At 40.7% G+C, this 24,839-nt stretch overlaps 1 protein-coding gene across 5 annotated transcripts in view; it reads left to right on the plus strand.

Moving 5' to 3' along the window:
* RAD51B (RAD51 paralog B) overlaps window positions 1–24,839 on the plus strand; it is a 777,158-nt gene that overhangs the window by 624,448 nt on the left and 127,871 nt on the right. For all 5 annotated transcript variants that reach the window (XM_017878607.1, XM_017878608.1, XM_017878609.1 and 2 more), the window contains one exon: window positions 23,579–23,657. In XM_017878607.1, coding sequence (XP_017734096.1) covers window positions 23,579–23,657 — 79 coding nt within the window. The remainder of the gene's footprint in view (window positions 1–23,578; window positions 23,658–24,839) is intronic.

Raw genomic sequence — 24,839 nt, forward strand, 5'->3', positions numbered from 1 at the left:
TGCAGAAGGTGGGAGTTCTGAGAGCTGCCCCAGCTTGGCCACCTTCAACCTTCAGGACACTGACCTTTGCCTAGCCTTGGATAAGTCATTTTTTCTCAAGGACTGCATTTTCCTATGTAAAAACATAGATTTACGTTAAAAAAAATTTGTGCTTTCAAGAATAAAAGCTTCTCTAGTAAAGGATGAATTTTGAGTATTGAAACCGAATTCATGGATAAGAAATAGTAGTGCTAAGTACCTTTTCTTTACTCATAAAGCATTATGTACTCATATTTGTATGCTTCCAGTATGACTTTGAAGTGTGTATTAGTGCCTAGAACCTTTCAGTCTGTTCTCCATGGCATGGCCTTCATGATTCCATCTCTTACATTCTTGTCAACCACCATGAAGAACTGGTGTTCTCTGGACTCTCGTTGCGCATGGTGTTATGTTCAGTTACCTGCTGACTGCCTCCCTGTTATGCCAGCTGCAAGTCACAGCACAGTGCCTGGCACAGAGCAGATGCCCAGCTTGCATTTGTTGACTTAAATAAAACTTCTCCAAAGATGACAAGCCACTATTTGTAACTTCAGTATTCTCTTGTGCAAAGTCCTCTACATAACTCTCCATTCAGGGACATTTCTAGAACTCAAATCATCATGACTTCCAGGAAGAAAAGTTGTAGTCACTGGAGTAGGGGGCATTGTTTGAGGAAATAAGCAAATTCCACAGGTGGAAAGAGTTGTGAATTGTGTGTGTGTGTGTGTGTGTGTGTGTGTGTGTGTGTGTGTGTGTTTTGAGGTGAAAGAGGTTTAGGGAAGATTTGAAAAGCTATTGGAATGGAAATTAAACCATCCAGAGTGTTTTATTTTAGAGAGATAGGGATTAAGATAGACTCAGCAGTGGTGTCATTGGCCACAGGGCTGCACCTACCCTGGGATGCAGAAACTGGCCCATCCAAGTCAGCTCCATGGGAAAGAATGACCACAAAGTGATCAGGGGTCACCAGTGGGAAAAACTGGCATTTGCTGTATTTTGTCACATAAGACAGTAGAACTGTTCTCACAGTAGGAGCTGGGATGGGGTGGAGGTAGTGGTGGTGATTTTAGTAAACCAGTTTTCTGATGATGGGGAGGCATGTTTCTGTTTTTACCCCTTAACAATGAGACAGCAACCCAAATAACAGATCCCTCAGTACACTGAAATGCCAAGGCTAAATGAACTGGTGGAACTTTGTGGCTTTGGCTCTTGGCTCACAGGCATATCCGTGCATTAGAGCCATGGCTTGGCAGTAGACAAAGCAGCTGTGTGGGTCCTCGGGGAGCTCTCTGGCTCTGTGGCTTTCTTTGATATACAACTGAACTTTGGCAAATTTTTCCTCTCATGGCACTGTTTATGAGGTCCAGAGACCCTCATTATGGAACCCAATGCCAAAAGCAAACTAGAACTACAGGATGTCTTCCCACATTCACACTCTGCTTGCAGGCTGAAGAGCTAGCCCACAAGGCTTTCAACAAATTTAGGGGAAAAGACTGCAGAATTCCCTTCTTAGCTTCACATGGCTGTAAATCTGTAGGATTGGCCAGACCTCTTAAACTTTCTTTCCTTCAGAAGAAAAAGATCTCTTACTTAAAAAGGATTCTGTATAAGATTACTAATTTACTGGTTTCCAATTCATTTAGAAACAACAACAACAACAGTAACAATAATAGCTAGCATTCATCAAGTGCTTGACCATTTGCCAAAGTTTGTCTTGCCTCATAAACACTGTGATAGACATCTGGTATTTCTGCTTGCCCTTGATCTCTTACCCCTTCTCTCATACCTACACCATGATTTTCCTGTAAGGAAACATGCCTCTTCAATTTTTTTCAGCCTATGTTGCTAGTTAGGGCTGATTGCACCCACTGGGTTCATGTCTGACCAATGGAAGGATCACATTTCCTTTCTACAGAGATTAGTTTGCAATAGTTGGTTAACCCAAACTAAGCTGAATAGAGTAAGCCCAGAATTTTACTGAACAGTAAGAGTTGCTAAATTGGTAGGATATAAGCCTGGAGCTCCTTGTGGCTGTCTTTGCCACCATATGAAGGAACCCACTTGAGAATGACAATAAATCAACCTAGAGTAAAACAGAAGAGATTGAGAGAATGTTCCAGGTGGAAGGAGGGGAGATTATGAGGTCATCATCTGAGGCCCTGGATCCAACTGTGCCTAAGGTCAGTTACTCCTGAACATTCCAGTTAAGTGAGCCAGTAAATTCCCTTTTTTGTTTGGTCTCAGTCACATCTCTGTTACTAGCAACAAAAAGAATACTAAATAATACACATATTAAGCTGGGTGCAGTGGCTCACGCCTGTAATCCCAACACTTTAGGAGGCCAAGGCAGGCGGATCACCTGCGGTCGGGAGTTCGAGACCAGCCTGACCAACATGGAGAAACCTGTCTCTAATAAAAATAAAAAATTAGCTAGGCGTGGTGACACATGCCTGTAATCCCAGCTACTCGGAAGGCTGAGGTAGGAGAATCACTTGAACCCAGGAGACGGAGGTTGTGGTGAGCCGGGATTGCGCCATTGCACTCCAGCCTGGGCAACAAGAGTGAAACTCCATCTCAATAATAATAATAATAATAATAATAATAATAATAATAATACACATATTAGATACTCATAGTTACATACAAATGTGGGCCAGAAAATTCTAATAATGAGAACCTGTATCGTTAAGTTAAAGAGTTTATTCCCCCATTAAGTAGAGATAATTTCTGATTACTCAGGCCTACTTTCCTGGTTCCTATATCATTCCATTCCTTTTCCTCTTCCCTCTTATGCATTTGCTCTTTGTCTTTCTGGTTTCCTTTTGGCCTTTTTATTATTCACCTCCACCACAGTAGAGAGAAAAAAAAAAGCATGAAACTTACATTGAACAGCTTTTCTGGCTTTTTTCAGATGAAGAGTAAGTTAAAAATATTGACTTAAAAGCAATTACAAAATCATTTTGGGGTTTTACTTAGCCATTCTATCCATGACCTTTTTTTTTTAATAAAAACCACTTTTAAGCTTGATGAAAGTCCTTGATGTCATTGCTTCCACGACAAAAATACAACCTTTTCTGGGTTAGTTTCCTTAATCATTAATGATGAGCTGTAAAATATTCTTTCCAGTTTAAAAGTGGCATCAAATAAGTAACTAAGATGAAATTAGTAGTAATTTTGGAAATGTGGTCATTCAGCAAGCTGATATTTACTGAACATCTACTGTGTACTAGGTTAGGCTCTGGAAAAAGCAAATATGAATAAAACATAATTTTCAAAATCTAGCTGGATCAGCAAGTCTGAATTGAGACTGAGCAGGAGGGGCAGAGGTGAGGGCTGAGCCTGGAGCAGCCAGTTGGCCCATATTGAGAAGGCCCTACTGAAGGCTTTGGAAAGTAGATACTATAGGGAGCCGAGGATGGTCTTCAAGAAGTGAAAAATGTGCTAATCTACTGGGGAGAGTTGGTGGATTATACACAAGTGTCTTAGTTGTCTGACAGAGAAAACTCACTTTAAGATTACCTGAATATATGATCCACTTGGTCTACCAGGACATCTCTTTTATATATTGATCAGGTTAATCTGAGAAAGCTGGAAGTACAGGCATGTAAGCCACCAAAGTTGTGGACTACAGTTCACCCTCAGCAAGAAAGCGAGTGTTTTTTCACGTGTCATCTCCTGGATTCCCAAGGCTTTCTGGGTTACCTCAAACCTGGGCCATTTAGCTTCTTATGGGCAGGGACATCATCATGTTCATCTTTGCTTTCTCTAATGTCTAACTCAGTACTTGGAACATAGGAGGTACTCAGTAAATATTTGTTGAATTAATATAACATTAAATAAATCATTCAGTTCTGAGTAGTCATTGTTTATACTTGTTGTAAATATGGTTTTATATAATTTCCAAGTGTGTCTGCCCTTTTTAGGTCCTGTATTTTCATTTTGGCATAGTCTGCTTTCAGTGGCACCCAGCTAGAATTTGCCTGCTCGACAGAAAATCTCTGGTGACACCGAATTGCATATCCTGGCTTGATTGCTGATGGAGAATGGCAGAGCACACACTCTATCTTTAACTTGACTTTCCATGTATAAGAGAGTGGTGTTTTTGTTTGTTTATTCTGAAATGGAAAACAAAAAAGTAATGCATACTAGTTGTGAAAAAAAAATCAAGCAATATAGTAGGAGGGAAAATCCTCTAATGGTATATAATCTTTTAGGCTTTTTCTATGCATATATCAAAATATTTATGTACTCACCATGTATAATGTTATGTAACACACTTTAAAATAATCCACACATTATGGATAATTTTCATGTAAATATACATATTCCTAACCATTTTCTGGGCAGCATAGTATTCATGGTATGGATGCACAGGAATGTGGTTAAGAGGATAACATAAAATGAACGAAATTTTGTGTTCCTTAAAACTCATATCAGGAAAATCTAAAGTATTTTTTTAAAAAACAACAAAACTTTGATTCAAACCAGAGAAGTAGCAATATAGCTTCATTTCAGAAATTGCTAACTTAGTGCGTGAATATTGTAGCCGCGCTTTGCTTTATCATTAACTTTCTCTAATCCTATCTAGGGCCCCCAAAGAGCATGGAAACATTTTACAAAGACTCCTTAAAGATGCTGGTCTGGACTGAATTGATTTTAAATCTAGTTGTTTTAAATGTCTTTTAGTAAGGCCTGCCTTAATTGAGCCTTTTTCTTAAGATCCTGATTTTAAAGGGGTAGATGGCTCAGAAAACTGCTCCATATCACCAAATAAAAAATCAATTCTGAACAGTGAGACACCTGTAGGCCCATCCCCCGCAATTGTCCTGAAGATCACACTCCTTCATCATGTGTCTCCTGAGAGTCAGAGATCCTGCAGCTGTGCCTGAGGAGGACTGCGGTCTCCAGGGTCTTGTATTGCTAAACCTAGTTTTTGTTTTTGTTTTGTTTCCATTCTCTTTTCTCTTGCCTTTTTTTTCCTCTGCGGTGTCTCATTTCTCTTAGAGTCCTGGCTGACTCCCCTGGGGATGAATCTGCCTGCCTGTGCATACAGGAATCCACAGTGTCATTAGGGTAGTTATCTCTAATTTATTCTTCCTCCTTGTGATTAGAAGAGCTCGGTCTGAATATTGAAGAAAACTCATGTGGGCTCTTGTCTTTGTGATAAAAGCTTCTGTCCCATAGTAATTAGGCAGAGCTCTAGTTTACTTCTAAAACATGATTAACTCCTTGGAAAGGAGGGGAAAAAATGGAAAGTTATTTAAGATGGGTACCCTAGGGGAACAAAGGAGAGGCTTTTCCCATTGTTATGCCTCCTAATTAGGCCAAGCCCAAGGTTGCTGTATGCCATTCCAGGAGGCAGTTGCCTGCCTGGTAGGATAGGAACAGAGGGGTGACAGAATGAAGCTGACATCAGAAAGGCCCAAACAGAGCTTAGGCACCCCCCCTTTTTTTTTTTTTTTTTGAGATGGAGTTTCACTCTTGTTGCCCAGACTGGAGTGCAATGGCACAATCTCTGCTCACTGCAACCTCCACTTCCCAGGTTCAAACTTTTCTCTTGCCTCAGCCTGTCAAGTAGCTGGGAATACCCGAGTGCACCACCACACCTGGCGAATTTTTGTATTTTTAGTAGAGACGGGGTTTCGCCATGTTGACCAGGCTGGTCTTGAACTCCTGACCTCAGGTGATCCACCCACCTCAGCCTCCCAAGCCACCATGCCTGCTCAGGACTTTTTAAAAGACTGTATCTTCTGGACTTGCCTCCTGTTCCACCTCTGAAGGGCCTTTGGGGAGAGAGGGAGCTTAGATCCCACACTCTGTTCTGTAGTTCCTCACATAGTTTTTCTCACTCAGAATCACTGAAAGAGGTTGGGTTGCCTTATTCCTCATGACTCTCAGTTTTGCTTGACTTGTTTATGGTGAACATGTGGTATTTATATAATCAGAAAACATAAAGCCATTTTCATAGTGTACCAATGGGGAAAGAGAGAGAAAAACCAATTGTTTGTTGGGACTGGCAAATAGTCTCACAGTGTAGTGAAGTCAGCATTAACAGTAAGAAGGGTACATGGGATTATGAAACTGTAAAAGGCCCCTGAGGATTCTGAGCAGAGTTCATTCTTAGCTTGACTGTGGGGGCTCAGTGCCAGGCCATGCTGCACCCCACAAGGGCCCTGTCCAGACTTCTCAGCCCAGGGAATTCTTCATATTGGACAGTTTTGGCCTCCTTTGATGGTCAGTATTCTCACCTTCAGGGCCCTGTGTTTCAGGCAAGATAACCTATTCACTCATTCTATAGAATGCTCAGCCTGGTGGTATGTATGTTAAGTAGGTAGACTGCCTGGAGACACAGATTGAGCACCAACAAGTGATTCTAATTCTAATAAGAATTTTAGAATGTTAGACTCCTTATATATCCAGTCTGGTTGCTATCAAGCTCTTCTTACCAAGTTCTTTCTGAGATCCTTCTGGTGCCTATACCTGTTTCTTGAATTATTTCAGTCTATGAGCCTATTTCTATGAATTAAAGATACCTTAATTCCCTTATAATAGTTGGTAAGTGAGTCATTCTGTGGTTATATATAGTATAAGATTTAGAAACAGTCACATTAAAAATACTGAAAATACAAAAGATGAAGCTAACTGGTTCCTGGTTATACCCTGACCTGACTGGAGAGAGTTATTGTATAAAGTTCTAGGTCTCCTCCATCTTACTGAAACTAGATTTAGGCCGGGCGCGGTGGCTCAAGCCTGTAATCCCAGCACTTTGGGAGGCTGAGACGGGCGGATCACGAGGTCAGGAGATCGAGACCATCCTAGTTAACACGGTGAAACCCCGTCTCTACTAATAAAATACAAAAAACTAGCCGGGCGAGGTGGCGGGCGCCTGTAGTCCCAGCTACTTAGGAGGCTGAGGCAGGAGAATGGCGTGAACCCAGGAGGCGGAGCGTGCAGTGAGCTGAGATCCGGCCACTGCACTCCAGTCTGGGCGACAGAGCGAGACTCCGTCTCAAAAAATAGAAGAAAAGAAAGAAACTAGATTTAGTTTGTGCTTAAAAGAAAAGACGGGAAGGGTGCCCTGCTGTTTCTCTGTTACACCCTTCAACTCATCTGAAATCTTGTCTTGTGTTTTCTTCTTGTCCTTTGCCCTTGCATTTGCTGGAGGAGGACTTTGGGGAAATAGTAAGAATGCTGCGGTAACAGAGAGAATTAATTTGACCGTGCTCTGAAGAAAGAGCATGTTGATTCTCACTAGTATTGGTTCCTCCACCCATCAGAGCAAGGCCAGGGATGTGGTATATTACACAAACCAGTCCCATTTGACCAGCTGTTTTTGGATGTGTCGAGCCCAGAATTCAACCTCTTTACATAGAAACATGTTGCCTTCCTTGAATCAGTTCCTGTGAGACTAAAGAAAGTCCCGTGTGGCCCAAGCATGATGTAACAGGGATGTGTGCTTCAGAATTCAAGACACACCCTCTGAGTTCCTGGCATCTTTTTACTATAATAATCACACAGCCACAGTCTTCCTTCTGTGACCCTTGAAGGCCAGAGCCGCCTCGCCTCGGCTGCATTTTCTAGTGGGCCTGGACAGGAGGACCCAGCTCTGTTTCTTACGGGTCTTGTGGATGGTGCTGGGAAGTCAGGCTTGCCTAACCGGATATCCAGAGCTTAGCATTTACAGCTGGACAGAGCTCTTGTGCATCTTGTTTTTTTGGTTATTTAAATACTCCTGATTTAGGGTAGAGAAAGGGAATGGATTTCTGTTGCTTGAAATTCCCTGTGACAGTATTTGTTTGCTTTAATTGGCGCTAGATTGATGTTTCCAAATTCAGATGATGATGAAACCAGTTCATACTTATTTGAAAATTGAAACTGGTGATACTTATGTTAACTTTTGATTTTTAAAAAACCAATAAAAAATAAAATTTAAATGTAGTATTTGATGGCGATGAACTTACTAACGATAAAGTCAATTCTCACTTCCTTCAGAGTCCCCAATGGTAATATTAACAAATGGTAACATTAACAATTTTAGAAATGGTTAGAAATATGTGCAGTTCTGTAGCCTGTGTGTGAAGTTGTACATTAGCCTTATACACATAGGCACTCTCACATGGACAGTAAGGAAAGGCAGACCATTGAACTAATCTTTAGCCTTTAAAATGGGGCAAGTTACTCACTTTTCTGCATTTCTTATCCTCATAAGATTCTCTCATCATAGTGGAAAGAAACTAATATTTCTCAGGTTCCTGTGATATGCCACATTTTTCACTAATTTCTTTCATCTCTTTAATCCTTACAATAAGCCTGTGAGATGAGTGCTATTGTGTTCATTTTAGAGATGAGGAAAGTAAGCCTTGAAGAGGTTAGAGTACCCAAAATCATATAGCCAAGATTTGAAGCCATGTTTGACCAAATCTAAGGTGTGTTATATTTTGTAATAATGATGATTGTACTTGACCCCAAGCCACCTTTTTTAGCCCCTTATAACCATGATTTGATAATAGCTAAAAAATTATATTGAGCAGCCTTAAGAGGAGAGCTATTTGATACATGTGTACATGGGGGTGTGTGTGTCCACATGAGTGTGCACGTGCGTAACCCTCAAACTGATAATAAGATAATGCTACTAAGTCACAACCTAATTGGAGATAGAAAAACTAAAGTTCACAAAGAGTGCCTCCACTTTAATGTGGAGGTTTGATCACATATGTATATTCTTTCTTGTGATTCTTTTGAAATTATTTCCATGTGATAAACTAATCAAGTTAATCCAAAAAGACTAAGAAAGTGTGAACTTTTTTGAGATATCAACAGGCTTCAGCAAATAATAGAACAAGATTGTATCACAGGAAGTGATACAAGATTGGCAAGAAAGAACAGAGACACTTTTGTGCCTTCAAAGTAGTGTAGCAGTAGAACACTTGAGAGATTTCTTCAGGACTTAGAAGAACCAGATATTGTAGAAGACAGAAAAGACAAAAACAGCAGATTGGTTTAAAATTGTATATGAACTATAAGAAGGAGCTGAACCCCCTTTTTCACCCTGGAAAGCTAAGTGACAAGTCTCCAACCCATGATAAAAGCCAAAATTTATCTTTGGAGACAGACTTGGGACTCCAGACAAAGCATAGGACAAAAATGAGCATTTTGTTAAAACAGGGGATTATGCCTGCCAGATGGTAAGTCTACAGCCCCTTTCTCTGCCCTGCTTCTAGAATGTAGCAACCAAACAAGAGAGTGAAAGACTCATTTTTGTAAATATCAATCCACCTCTGAGAAGGTATCTCCATTTATTGGCTCTACAGTGGATCCCACCATTTACAAATGCTGTATGTATACACGGTGCTTTTAATTTTATTTTTAGTATAAAATATTTTATTTTAAATATGATTAAAACCAAGGATCACCAGACTTTGGAAAATGACTCTCATATCAAGGAGAGAAGAAAATAGAGATAATGTAAGATTCAGAAGAAAACTTAAAGTATAATTCATTTCCTCAGAGAGTTAAAGATGACATAAGAACAAGAATAGGAAGCACTGAATTAGAATTGGTCAGAAGACAAGGAAGAGTACTTGGAAATTAATAATATAATAGGTGGCAGATTCAGTTAAAGAGCTGAAAGACAATACAAAAGTGGCATCATTTGCTATTTTCAATTATGTGTAAGCATTAAGTTGATTTAAAAAATCAGTTGTCTAGTGCTGTGAAAACTTTTAAACCAGAGAAAGGAGGAGTCAAAATTGAATGGGGGGGATAACCAAGACAGATACTGAATCAGGATGTTTAAATTTTGGCTTAGGAGACTCAATTTTCAGCACAGTGGAATAAGGCACTCCCAAACTCTATACCTCCATAAAAGTAACAATAACATTGACAAAAACTGTTAAAATAAACTTCTTCAGAATTCTGGAAATTAAATAAAGGCTCACAACAGTCTGAGGAGTGTTTATTTGAGGAAAAAAAAAAACAAGTGACTCTCAGGAAGAACAGCAAGACTTGTGGAATTTTAACTTGCCCTAATTCTATTCTCCTTTCATCAGTGCTACAGTAACCTTGAACACCAACAATCTTTATTTGTGGCATCTTTGAAAGCCAGCATGGTAGCAGCCACTGGAGAGGACAGAACAGGTTTGGAGTACCTCAAAAACCCCATCCCAGAGAATTGCTGTTATTTGACCTATCCAACAGCATGCTAAAAAGCTCCATTCTCAGGGCTTGTCTTTATTTGACCTAGACTCAGAACTTGCTGTGTGTGAACAGCACTACCCACAGAGCGTTTGTCGAAAACAGTCAGTGGTAATTGCTTACCATCATGGCTGCCCAAGGCTCCATTACCAGGTAGGGTCAACAAGAGGCTGACCAAAAAATGTAAAAGGAAAATCTGGGGGAATAAGATGGCTACACGGGGTTTTATAAAACTTCTATGTACATCAAGGAATCTAGAGGGCCACGTAGATACCCAGGGCTTTGTAAGAGCTGAGAAAACCTGAAGCTGTCACTTCCAGCTGACGTTGAGGCTATGTGCAAGAAGGAAGTGAAGAATGAAACAGAGTTATATGGCTTGATGGAGTATTTAATGCATGCCCCAACACACACACACACACACACACACACACACACACACACACACACAGAGGCTGAAAGATTTACTGATTCACAGCATTTAAGGAAATCTGTCATGTCATTAGTGGATTACTAAGTGGTTTCATATATAAGGGACCTTCAATAAAATTAACTGACTCATCAGAAACCAAAGAAGCCAGAAGGTAATTGAATAACATATTCAAACTGTTGAAAGAAAAAGATTGTCAATCCAGAATTCTATGTCCAGCAATACTATCCTTCAAAAATGAAGGAGAAATTAAGACATTCCCAGAAAAAAAAAAATCTAAGAGAAACACCTGCCATACAGAAAATACTAAAAAGAATTCATCAGGCTGAAATGAAAGGACACTAGAGATTAACTGTAATCCATATGAAAAAATAAAGTGTGTGGCCGGGCGCGGTGGCTCACGCCTGTAATCCCAGCACTTTGGGAGGCCAAGATGGGTGGATCATGAGGTCAGGAGATTGAGACCATCCTGGCTAACATGATGAAACCCCGTCTCTACTAGAAATACAAAAAAAAAAAAAAAAATTAGCTGGACATGGTGGCAGACGCCTGTAGTCCCAGCTACTCGGTAGACTGAGGCAGGAGAATGGCATGAACCTTGGAGGCAGAGGTTGCAGTGAGCCAAGATCACGCCACTGCACTCCAGCCTGGATGACAGAGTGAAACTCTGTCTCAAGAAATGAAAGAGAGAGAGAGACAGAGAGAGAAAGTGTGTTGGTAAAGATAAATATATAGGTAAATGTGAAAGACAATAGAATGTATTTTTGTTTGTAATTCTTTTCCTCTGCCATCTGATTTGAAAGATAACTGCAAAAAGCAAGAATTTTAAAGCCGTGTAGATGGGCTTATAATATATAAAGATGTAATTTGTATGACAATAGTACAAGGGAGGGGAAGAGAATAGAGCTATATTGATGCACATTTTTTGCAAACAATTGAAATTAAGGTGGTATTCATCTGAACTAGTTTTAAGTTAAAATATTAATGACAATCCTCAAGGCAGCCTCTAAGAAAATAACTCAAAAATGCATAGTGGAAGAAACAACAAGAGAGTTAACATTGTATACTAGAAAAATACCTAACACAAAGAATGCAGTAATGGCAGAAGACAGTAATGGCAAAACAGAGGAACAAAAAGGAGATACACACAGAAAACAAATAGTGAAATGACAGGCATATATCCTACTTTATCAATAATTACATTACATGTGAGTTGATTAAATGCTCCAACCAAAAGGCAGAGATTGGCAGAATAAATTTTTAAAAAATGATCCAAGTATATGCTGTCTACAGGAGACACACTTTAAGTCAGACACAAATAGGTTGAAAGTAAAAAGATGGAAAATATATGTCATGCAAACAGTAAAGAAAGCTGAAATGGCTATGCTACTATCAGACAGAATAGACTGTAAGACAAAAATCATTACTGGAAACAAACAAAGAGAGATTTTATAATTATAAAAGGATTGCTCCATCAGGAAGACATAACTATAAATGTATGTGTACCTAACACCTGAGCCCCAAAATACATGAAGCAAAAACTAATAGAATTGAAGGGAGAAATAGAAATTCAATGTTAATAGCTGGAGGCTTCAATACCCCACTTTCAATAATGGATAGAACAACTAGACAGAAGTTCAACAAAGAAATAGAAGACTCAACAATCTATGCCAACTAGACCTCAAAGGCATCTATAGAACACTCTAAACAACAGCAGATACAAGTTCCTCTCAAGTATAAATTATACTACAAATTGAGCCTCAGTAAATTTAAAAGATTGAAATCATACAAACTTCTCCAATCACAATGGAATGATTTTTTTTTTTTTTTTTTTTTTTTTTTTTGGAGACAGAGTCTCACTCTGTCACCCAGACTGGAGTGCAGTAGCACGATCTTGGTTCACTGCAACCTCTGCCTTCCAGATTCAAGCAATTCTTGTGCTTCAGCCACCTGAGTAGCTGGGATTACAAGCATGCGCCACCACACCCAACTAATTTTTGTATGTTTAGTAGAGAGAGCGTTTTGCCATGTTGGCCAGGCTGGTCTTGAACTCCTACCCTCAAGTGGTCTGCCCATCTCGGCCTCCCAAAGTGCTGGGATTATAGGTGCAAGCCAACACGCCAGCCCTGGGGTGAAATCAATAATCAGTAACAAAAAGAAAATCTGGAAATTCTCAATTGTGTGTGAATTTAAAAACACACAGACACACCCCTAAATAAGCAATAGATCAAAGAATAAATCACAAGGGAAATTAGAAATGAATGAAAATGAAAACAAAAATGCAACATATCAAAGCTTATGTGGTATAAAGCAGTGGTTATAGGGAAATATACAGTTTAAATGCTTATGTTAAAAAATAATTTTATTACATGTATATTATACCTAAATAAAGCTGATATTAATGTAGAAAGAATTGGTGGCCCATATTTTTGACTGTATAAATTTGCATACTACCATATATTTGTAGTCGATAAATTTTTTCTGATTGTGGTATAATTCAAGAAGAATTACTAACACTTTCAAACCACATGTAAGGTTCACTGAAAATAAAACCAACATAGTTTTAAGTTGTATTAATAAATATTAAGCTTATAGTTAATTATATGCATGCTAAAGCAGTTAGAGAAAAGTGTACTGATGTTTGCAATTTAGTTTGAAATGTAATAACAACCAGAACAAAAAATAAGATGGGTTGACAGATAAATAGATATGTGATAAAAAAACAAGTGTAATAAAATTATTTTGGTTTTTGTTTCTGTTTTTTGAGACAGGGCCTTGGTCTGTAACCCAGGCTGGAGAGCTAATCATAGCTCATTACAACCTCAAATTCCTGGGTTCAAGTAATAAAATGTTAATGGTAGAACCAGTTGATATGTTTATGGGTATTCATTATAAAATTCTTTCACTTTTGTTGTATGTTTGAAAAGTTTCATAATAAAATGTTGGGGAAAAAACAGTAAATTCAAAATGTTATTCTGACCCTGAACTATTTACTATTCCATAATTTACTAAGTTAATATCCTACTCATCACAAAAAATTAATGTTTTCTTTAAGGAGCCCTAGCTGTTTTCTAGGCAATACTTTCTTATACTTTGGGAACCTGATGTGTTATATTATTGGTAAACATTTTGAAAACGATCACCAGAGAGGTGTTATACAAGAGCATAATGATATTCTATGAGGAAATAGGATCTTATAACCTCAGGGTCAGGCTTCCTAAGAGACTCTTCCCAGAGTCTAGAATTATATTATTTATAGATTATATTATTGTATTGTATGTTATTATTTATATTATATTTTTTAGGGATTCAGATCAGCTTACTTTATGTCCCCTGATTTCTGTAGAAAAAGTTGGGAAGTACGCCACATGTAGACAAATTAATAAATTCATGCCTGCTCAAATACAGTTCATTTTTCCATCCTGCCATTTTCCAGCACTATATTACTTCTACAGATCTTGCTCTTCTATTTTGAGAAGGCAGTTTAGATGCCGCTAAACTCATTCTCTGCTCTCCCTGCATAATCCTGCAAAGCTGCTGGTGTTGAGGCTTCAGTGTTCCATGCAGAGTGATTTTCCAAGTGATGAAGCAGATTCTAATCAGTCTAAGATCCAAATACAGACTGGGAGTTGGACCTCTGCCACCTTTCCCTCCAGCTCTCGCAACACAATGGGGAATTCCTGTGAGGATCACTGGGTACACTTCAAGCTCCCCTGATCCTATGGCCTCATTCCAGCCACAGATCTTCCTGTCTGGAGCATTTCCGGCCCTTCTGTCCTTTGGCTTGGAGAGTTCAGCTCAACCTGGGAAGGGACAGAAGACTTTGGGGTTATCAAAAGCCTGTTGAATTATCTGATGCAAGACTAACGGGTTTGTTTGCCTCCCTGGCTCTCTTCCTGAGCTTCAAAGCAGCTGAGAAAACAACTTTTTTCTAAGTCTTGGACAAGGAGGAAAACCCTGGCATGAAGGATTTCTGTCGCAGACACTTGGCATAGCTAGAGGAAAGGTTTGTTTAACTTACCAATGGGTTTTATTAGCCTAGGACTCCAGTTGAAGTGAGATGATAGGGTCCCTGTAGAAGGACATTTCAGTCAGTGGACTTCCTCCCTAATTTCTCGACAGGACCCTTGCATAAAGATGAAAGCATCAGACACATTCAACAAGGAAATCCCCACTGAATTTATCAACGACCACATAATCTTGCTGATCATGAGGGAGACTGAGACAGGATTAAATAACTAGCAGGACAGGAAATTGTGGATGGATGCAAAGTCATATTTGGGAGCTATCTACTTTAATTGCTTCTTGCTGTACTTCTCTTTGCTGAACATATTACAGTCTCTGGGCCCCACATCTTCTAGCAGATAGTAGGGATAGAAAGAAAGCCAGTCCTACCACCTGCCCCTACAGGAAGAAACTCTTCTGCTTATACTTTTCCTCTGCCAGCTCATTCCACTCTTCCTTTCACCCCCCAACTAAAGTGAGATTTGGGGTTGGGATGGGAAAGGGAAGGAAATAGAAAAGAGGAAGAATTCATGACTGGTGTACAGGAAGCCTTCCTGGCACAGGAATTAGAGAAGAGAAAGTAGAAGAATCAGTGCCAGCTTACCCTCAGCCTCATGGCTGCCTATTCACGTCTGCTTTCCTGGGCCACAAAGGCAAAACTCACTTTTTCCTAAGGTTGGGGCTATATTACAGGAACTCACGTAAACTGCCAGGACCAGAACTCTATAAAAGCAGCCTCCAGGCCAGGCGCAGTGGCTCACACCTGTAATCCCAGCATTTTGGGAGGCTGAAGCGGGCGGATCACCTGAGGTCAGGAGTTCGAGACCAGCCTGGCCAACATGGTGAAATTCGGTCTCAACTAAAAATACAAAAAATTAGCTGGGTGTGGTGGCGGGCGCCTGTAATCCCAACTACTCAGGAGGCTGAGGCAGGAGAATCACCTGAACCTGGGAGCGGAGGTTGCAGTGAGCCAAGATCGTGCCACTGCATTCCAACCTGGGCAACAAGAGCAAGCTTCCATCTCAAAAAATGAAAAAATAAAGCAGCCTCCAGGACAGCTTGTGCCCAAGGTTCCTGATGTCTCTCTGCTGCCTGCCCCACACTGGCCTTCCTAGCCACCCATGGAGAAGGGCTGGACTGGGCTGTCTCAGATGAGGGCCACACCTATACTTTAAAAAGCGGGACCCAGACACTATCCCTAGAAGGTGTCGCCATCCTGGAGAAGGCCTGGGGTTACTACGCCCAGCACTTTCTGTTCTGTGGCTCCTTTTCCACTTTCTGAGCCTCTTGGAAGTGGGATCAGGCCAGGAAAAACATGTGATGCTATAGCAAGCTGAAACCAAAGACTTGACTTTGGGCCTGGCCAAGCCGAGAATCTTGGCAGTGATTGACTGGGAAGCTTGCTGTTTTCTATGGCATTTTCTGAGTCCCCTAACTTTGGGAAGAGGGAACCAGATAAGTCCTAAAAATGGGTATGAATCAGTTGAGCTTCTGTGGGTCATCAGTTTGTGCATTTATTCACTCATTCATTCTTGTATTTCATAATGAAGCTTCTTTTACGTGTATAGCACCACACTAGAGGTTTGTGGGATCAGAAGCAGCAGCAACAACGCGAATGGTCAAATAGATTATGTTAAATTGAGGTAACATTCACCATAAAACAGTAAAGAAAACTAATAATTAAAGAGTACAGATAAAGTGTGAAGGGATGAGAGAGAGAAGACTTTAGGCTGGAGAAATCGGCTGAAGCTTCTGGAAGAGGTGACATTTGTATTTGGACTTTCAGGGATGAAGGGCAGAAGGAAGATTGCCAGTGTGGAAGCTTGTGAACAGCTGAAGCAGCCCACACGGATACCCTGTCCAGCCCCCTTCTTTGTCTTGGATCATGCAATATCCATGCAGGAAAAAAAAAGAAAAAAAAAAAAAAAGCCCTTATTTGCTGTTATGTATCCTGCCTCATTTGATGTATTATCCCAGAAAAGTGGATTGAGTTGTATGTAGCAGATTGGGAGAAAGTGGATTGAGTTGTATGTAGCAGATTGGGAGCTGCCATTGTGGTGGTCAAAAGTACAGACCAGGTAGTACAGAACCAGGTAGCCTGGGTTGGAACCCAGCTTCAGCACTTATAAGCTACCTACCTTCGAGGATTATTGTGAAGAATAATGTCTGTTGGTTGTTATTGTTCTCATCAGTATTATTACTGTAGGAACCCTGGAAGCCTCCCCTACCCACTCCAGTCCTATTGCACTTTCTATCATTACAGACTGTTTCTCCTTTTTGAGAGTCTTATATTACAATGCAGACACACCTAAGAAGGCTAATGCAGGAAGGTTTACCAGCCCTCACTTTAGGGGTAGAGATAATTAGCTGACAGCTTAGTTACTGAGGGCAAAATAGAAACCTGTGGGGAGGGACATAAAAGAAAGAGGAGAGAGTTTTCAGGGAGAAGCCCATGGGCCCCAGTGGCCAATTTTCCTTCCACGCTTTATTTAGAGTACACAGGCCTCTGAGTTTCCACTTGTCATTGGATTGAAACCTCCACACACCAGCATAGGGATGAAGTGAAGAACAGTGAGGAAGATGCCTGCCCGTCATTCTCGGAGCCCTCAGCTGAAAAGCACCATATTGGGCTCTGGAGAAGGGAACAGAGTGAGATTACAGAACATGCCCAGATCTGCTGAGTTCCACTGAGAATTCAAAGCTTGCCTCTAAAAAATAAACTGAGGGAGAAACAGGTAGCAGTATTTTAATAAGTGCAGATTTACAGAGTGTAAATTGAATCCGCCTGGCCCAGAGTGTGGTACTCAATAAATGTTTGTTGCTGGATGGATTGAATGCCCTAGAGTGAGGAGCACATAGTAGAATGTCACAGTGGAAAAAGCCCAAAGGCTTCCCTGTATTGTCTGTCTTCTGCCACCAGAAGGTCAGCTCCATAAGATCAGGGACCTCTCTGTCTTGTTCCCTGCTCTATCCCCTGCACCTAGAACAGTGCCAAGCACAAAGAAAAGAGCCCAGTAAATATTTGTGGATTGAAAAAGTGCATGGATGGGTGGGTGGATGGTACACATAACCAAAATTGTTTCCAGATGGTAGTGGGATTGGGGATCCAGCACCTAGTACATATTTGATATACCTTAAATGTTCCTCCAAAGACTTGGTGGATAGTGGGATCAATTAATCGAAACAGAGTCTCACTATGTTGCCCAGGCTGATCTCAAACTCCTGACCTCAAGCAGTCCTCCTGCCTCAACCTCCCAAAGTGCTGAGATTACAGGCCTGACCCCTCCAGAGAATTTTAAAATATGGGGGATCACTTACCTTGCAAGGATAGATAAAGAGAGGAGAAAGTGTATTTGCTCCAGTGCAGTTAAAGCTGAGCTGGTCTGATATGAAGGAAATATTCAAGAAGAAACAATTTGGCTATTTGTGGAAGATGGGATTAACTGCCCACATACCACATACCTACCACATGGAGCCCCAGGCTTTCTGAGCCACAGAATTTTTCAGTAGGGCCCTGTTGTTTTACTAAGTAGCTAGGCCTCCCTGCAGGCTATCATGTATTGAAGAAGATAGAATGATACTTGAAAACTGCCTAAGTCAGACAATGATTAGAACTCCCCAGATTTATAGAATGGCTGAACATCTGAACCAGCATAACCTAAATTATCTGCTGGGGGTTGTCTGCTTTAGAAGAGGATAGTTTATAGTTTGAACGGCAGAAGGGTCATGGGGCATTAATTTGGATCAAAAATAGGGAGGAATCTGTATGTATCCACAAAGATACATGGCAAGCATCACTTTTTTTCCTGAAATATATTGGGCTAGAAAGCTAATTTACACTTCCCGTCACTAGTATATAATACAACAGAATCTTCAGGTTAGAAAACTCAAAAGCAATATGCATCTCATAGTCTATACTAGTATATAATACTAGCATATAATATTACAGAATCTTCAGGTTAGAAAACTCATAGTAAAAGCAATATGCATCCCAGTCCTCTTACCATGATGTTTGCATTGAAATGTTTGTGGTCATGGATTGCTTTGGACTTCCAACCACCTTCTTGTTTGTCATTTTTCCTTTTGGAATTTGGGCCCCAATCCAAACACATTGCATCAGGCATGGTTTGCTGGGTGAGGAGGAGAGCAGGACTATCACCTCACTTGTTCCACATACTGTATCTCCATTGATGTAACCTGAGAACATGCTAGATTTTTGAGAATTACATCTCACAGCTGACTAATATTGAACTATAATTAACCAACATTCCATTTTCTGAATGCTGAATTTCATTTTGCCTGTTCCATAATGAATCATTGGTGCTCTGTTCTCAAGGACAAGGCCTTTCATTTAGTTCAATAAAATTGCATTCCAATCAATGTGTAGGATTTGTTCCAACATTCTAACCAAATTGAGATTTGTTTTGATATCATGATTATCTAATCTAATATATGAACTCTTTCTCTTAATATTTCTCTAAATCTTCTGTAACCTTCCCATCAGTTGAGCATCTCATCAGTGGGTTTAGTTACATGATTCACAAGTCCAAATGTCACCTCTTCAGTGAGATCTCATGATACTCTATCCAAAATTGATGCCCCCACCTCCAATCCAATATACTTCCTATATTTTTTTTTTTTTTGAGACGGAGTCTTGCTCTGCCACCAAGGCTGGAGTGCAGTGGCCGGCTCTCAGCTCACTGCAAGCTCCGCCTCCCGGGTTCACGCCATTCTCCTGTCTCAGCCTCCCGAGTAGTTGGGACTACAGGCGCCCGCCTCGTCGCCCGGCTAGTTTTTTGTATTTTTTAGTAGAGACGGGGTTTCACCGTGTTAGCCAGGATGGTCTCGATCTCCTGACCTCGTGATCCGCCCGTCTCGGCCTCCCAAAGTGCTGGGATTACAGGCTTGAGCCACCGCGCCCGGCCACTTCCTATATTCTTTATCTGCTCTTTTCATCCATTGCATGGATACTCATCGAACATAACATTTTTATTTATTTATTTTGTACTTCTTATATTTCTTTAGAATGTAAGCTTTATTAGAGGAGCAGTTTTTATAAGTTCTATTCCCTGCTGGATTTCGTATTTGTTGTATGGGTGTATTTGAATACATCAGCAATATCATTCAACTCAGTAAGACCAAGCTAGAATTCAGTACAATCTACTAGAGGTTGCTGCCCCTCACCAGGTTACAACTGACATTTTGGTCACTCATAAGTCCACTTAATGGTATTAACACCCAGCTCAACTTATCTTCACTTTATCCAGAAGGCTATCAAGAGAGTTTGTCACATTTTTTGCTGAAATCAGATATTTTGTGTTGGTGGTAGCCCTCTGATCTATCAATCTGGAAGTTCTTTTCCAAAGAAAGGAAATGGAATTCATCTGACATAACTTATCACTTCCTTTTTCTAACTGCACACAGATCATCCTTTTGATGACTCATTTTAAATCCTGCTCCAGAAGGACAGTGTATTAATCAGTGACCTGTCCAAACTCTCTGATTTCCGGCAGGGAGGTCCCTCCAGGTGTGAGATCCTTTTGGCTGGGGTTCAGGGCTTGTTCGTAGACTGGCTATTAGAAGGTGGAGTTAGCACCACAGAGTTGGAAGGCTTCGGCTTAGATGCCATTCTTGTGTCGCATTGGAATATTACATTCTTTTTTTGTGGGTCTCAGCTTCTGCAGTGCATAATATAAAAATGGTATTTTTTTAAAAATATAGCATGAGTCTTTATTTATTGCTATTTGCACCCTTTGGTTTCATGTCTAGTTGCTACATACAGACAACAAAGATCTGAGATTTTTTATGTGTTTAGTTTATTTTTACTGCTGTTTGGATCTAAAGGATTTACATTTATCTTATCCATTTCCTTTTTTACCACTCTTCCTGACACAGCTATAGTTTAGGCCCTTATCATCTCATCACTGACGTATTGGCGTCACCTCCTAACTGGCCTCACATCTCCCATCTCTTGCTTCTCCATCTTAGACTTTTCGATCAGGCTAATTGCCTAGAACCTGGCTACTCAAAATGTGGTCTGTGAACCACAGCATCAGCATCTCTTGGGAGCCTGTTAGAAATGTAGACTCTTTCAGGCTCCACTCAAAACGTACAGAATCAGAATGTATAGGTCAACAGGACCCACAGGTGATGCAAACCCACATTAAAATCGAGAACCACTGTCTTTTCTTCTACCATGCCATTCCCCTTCTAAGGGGTATCCTTAAAATTCACATTGAACCGGGCCGGGCGCAATGGCTCACGCCTGTAATCCCAGCACTTTGGGAGGCCGAGGCAGGTGGATCACGAGGTCAGGAGATCGAGGCCATCCTGGCTAACACGGTGAAACCCTGTCTCCACTAAAAACACAAAAAATCAGCTGGGTGTGGTGGTGGGCGCCTGTAGTCCCAGCTACTCGGGAGGCTGAGGCAGGAGAATGGTATAAACCTGGGAGGCAGAGCTTGCAGTGAGCCAAGATTGTGCCACTGCACTCCAGCATAGGCAACAGAGGTAGACTCCGTCTCAAAAAAATAAACAATAAAAAATAAAATAAATTCACATTGAACCATCTCCAAACTGTCTCAGGCAGAAAGGGATCCATCTTAATCTTCAAATGAGATATTTTTGACATGAAAGTGTAAATGCCCACCTTTACTTTCTTCTCATTGGTTCTGAGAATGATTAACTTGTTTATCTAGATAACTTTAGAACATTTGTAAAGATTACTGCGATTCAACTGGAGACTTTCTTCTGGTAGAAGTCAACTGATATATTGTTGTTTGGTGAGTGAGGGTTAAGGGATCCATGTGTGATAGGTTAGTTGGAAATGTTCCTATTATTTATTATGAATTTATTTTGTGTTTGACACAGTGACAGGTGTTTTGCATACTTAATTTAATCCTCATAATAATCCCACTTGGGAAGGTGTTTTTATCAACATCTTACATGCGAGGAAACTGAGACTTAACAAGTTTAGGTTGTCCAGAGTCACAGTTTTGGTTAGAGTTCAGGCTGCACTATAGTAGCAAAGATAAAAATACAGTGGCTGAGACAAGTTGCTCTGCCCTGAGAGGACTGGTGACCCCGAGTGGGAGACACTGATGCTCTCTGAAGCCACCCAGCTTCCCTCTCTCATCCTGCCTTGTCATCCCCACAGTGTTGTCCACACCCGTTTGCTTGGATCTGGTTCCTGCCTTGGGAAGGGTGAAAGGGAAAGTGAAGAGCACACAGTTTTCTTATGAAAACATAATCCAGAAGTTCTACCTGTCATTTGTACTCACATTCTGCTAGTAAAGGCTTGGTCACATAGCCACACCTACTTGCAAAAGAAGCAGAGAAATGTGGAAACTTGGGAAGTTATTTAGTAAAGGGAAGAGGGGGAATGGCTGCTAGAGGAAAATTGTAGGCTCTGCCATAAGCTCCTAGCCGATGAGTGGAAGAGCTAGATTCCAAGCCCATGACTAAAACCTGTGATCTTTCCATCACATTTTCCCACCACTTCTCATACTTGACAGCAAATATTTGTTGAATTGAGATAGGCCAAGGTATTATATATAAGCCTTTTGATTATTTGAAATAGTTTCTTATTTCTCTCTTGCCTCCCTGATTACCTGCACGGTTCAGGGTTCAAACTGCCCCTGTTTCTGATAATGTTTTTTTAATTTGTAAAACAGGAAACTGATGTTAATCTTTCTTCAGTAGAAATATTGTAATAAAATAATCCTCCAATTATTAGAGGTTCTGTAAAACCATATGAGATGTGATAATGGCTTAACGATACTGATCTTTTAGATGACCAGATAACCATCTCCTTTAAAATAAGTGTTGTCTTAGGAAAATGCCATTGCTGAAAACATTTTTTGATATTTTGGCTGGTATATCAGTTAACTCTTGCTGTACTAATGCTTCATGACTCCACCACCAAAATCTCAGAGGCATGCAGCGATATTTAATTTGTGTATCTGTAGATCTCCTGGGGGTCAACTCTTTAGCCTGAGCCTTCCTGGCCAGCTCTGTTTCAGGTATCTATTGCCCTCCTTCTGAGATAGCAGACTAGCATGGACATACTTTTCTTTGACGATGGCACAAATGTTAAGAGAACAGCTAGAAATACTTGAGGCTTTTTGAGGCCTCGGCTGGGAACTGGCACAACCTGTGTCATGCCACCTGGCAAGTCATATGCCCAAACCCACAATCAAGGGCCATGGGAAATGCCGTACACCTTAAGTAAGAGAAAATGTAGTCACGTAGTAAAGGATTTGGTGAAGGACCAGAGCCAACAAAGAAACCTTCAATTGCTTTGCCTTTCTCAAGTTATTCTGAATATTTGCAGTGATAGTAAATCTTTTAAAGGTACCTTTGAATTTTTTTAGTAAAATGGCTAAGTTTATAAATAAAATTAGAGAATCAAGCTAGGTTTATTTTTAGGCAGAAAGGTAGCTATTTAAGCATGTGTTATAAAATAATGAGGCTTATTTCTAGAAGAATTGATTCAAGAATATGGCATTTGATGGCAGAATGGTTGGAATAAATGTACAGCCTTTTAAGGTGACCACTTTGAAAGGATAACACTCATTTAAATATTGGGTTATAAAATTTTTTTTTTTAATAAGGCTTGTTACTTATAATCCTATGTTACCACTTTGTCTCAAAGTGGGAAGGGGATGTTATAAAATAATGAGACTTATTTCCAGAAGAATTGATTCAGGCATTTGATGGTAGAATAGTTGGGATAAGTGTATAGCCTTTTAAGGTGACCACTTTGAAAGGGTAGCACTCATTTAAACATTGGGTTATAAAAAGGTTTTTTAAAAAAAATAAGCCTTGTGACTTATAGTCCTATGTTACCACTTTGTCTCAAAGTGGGAAGGGGAGTGAATAGAGGCCCATCCCTGATCCTTTGACTAATCCTAGAAAAATGTGCTTTATGTGCAGATTCTTATTGCCAAGTCCCCTCTGGCTCCCTTCACCTCATTTGTCTATACCATCAAGGAGGAAGGCCTGGTTCTTCAAGGTAAGATCCTTGGATTAAGCCATTTCTTTCAGCTGATTATGCTCAGTGCTGCCCATTGCTAGTGGTAATTGCTGCTATGGTTCTGATAGAAGCTAGCTCCAGACAGAATCAAAAGCCAAGATGCATTGGCCAGTGATATTTACCCTAATGAAAGCAAGAGATTGGCAGTTGTGGCAAGAATTTGACAAAGAAGATTGAGGTAGGGCTGAAGGAGACCTACAGAATTTCCTAACAAAATGAGACAATCAAAACATGAGGATCAAACCAAGAAAGCTTGGAATTGCTACCACCCCATTCCTCTTTGCAGATCCTATGGCATGATGTGGGCAGTTATTCTGACACCAGTGGGGAGGTGAGGAGCCAGTGCTGCCCCAGAGCCCTCTTGCTTAACAAGCTGAAGAACCGTCTGGGTTGGCAGCCTCTGGGGCACAATGGCATGACTCCATGAGCCCTACTTCCCTGACTCCTTCTGGTTATCCTGTTTCCTTTTCCTGTCCTGTCCTGACATGGTCTTCCCGCTGGGGACCAGACCTTTAGGACCTGCACCTTGTGACATGAGCCCGGGACTTAGAAGGAGCTAAGTTCTTGCTTAGGGTAGAGCACCCTGAGGCCATGTCCTGGAACTCACTGATCTACAGTGGCGGTTCATTTCTAGATGCTAGATACGCCAGTGGTTAGGAAAGGCACTGGATTGCAGGTCTTTCCAGAAAATAATTAACATAAAGGGGTAAATTCAAGCACTGTTAGAAGAGTCAGCCCACAAGATCAGATGTCCAAAACTGCTTTGTGGATGAGGAAGGATCCACACAGAAGTGCTCAGGATACACATCTGTCCCCCGCTGTCAGGCAGGAGACCCCACCCACAGAGATGCTTAGGTGAATATCTGGCCTCACCCTAGCGGAGCATATTGTCACTGCTGTCCATGGGAGAAGGCCTGCCCTGAAGGATTTATAAGTTAAGTATTTTTCCCAGGTTTGTGAAACAGGGCAGTCCCTGTAATTTCCCCATGGAGACACATTGCATTGCAAAGACCTAGCAAGGATTATGTGGGGCAGGCTGGGGAGTTCATGCTTCTAACTAAGGAACAGGCTGTAGCCTTCCCTTTCCTTCCCCTTCTAAAATGTCTGCTTCTTAATGGACTCACAAAGCAGCATGTTTGTTTGGTGCAGCTGAGCTCCACA

The sequence above is a fragment of the Rhinopithecus bieti genome, unplaced genomic scaffold (genome assembly GCF_001698545.2).
Source record: "Rhinopithecus bieti isolate Rb0 unplaced genomic scaffold, ASM169854v2 scaffold_11252, whole genome shotgun sequence".
Classification (NCBI taxonomy): domain Eukaryota; kingdom Metazoa; phylum Chordata; class Mammalia; order Primates; family Cercopithecidae; genus Rhinopithecus; species Rhinopithecus bieti.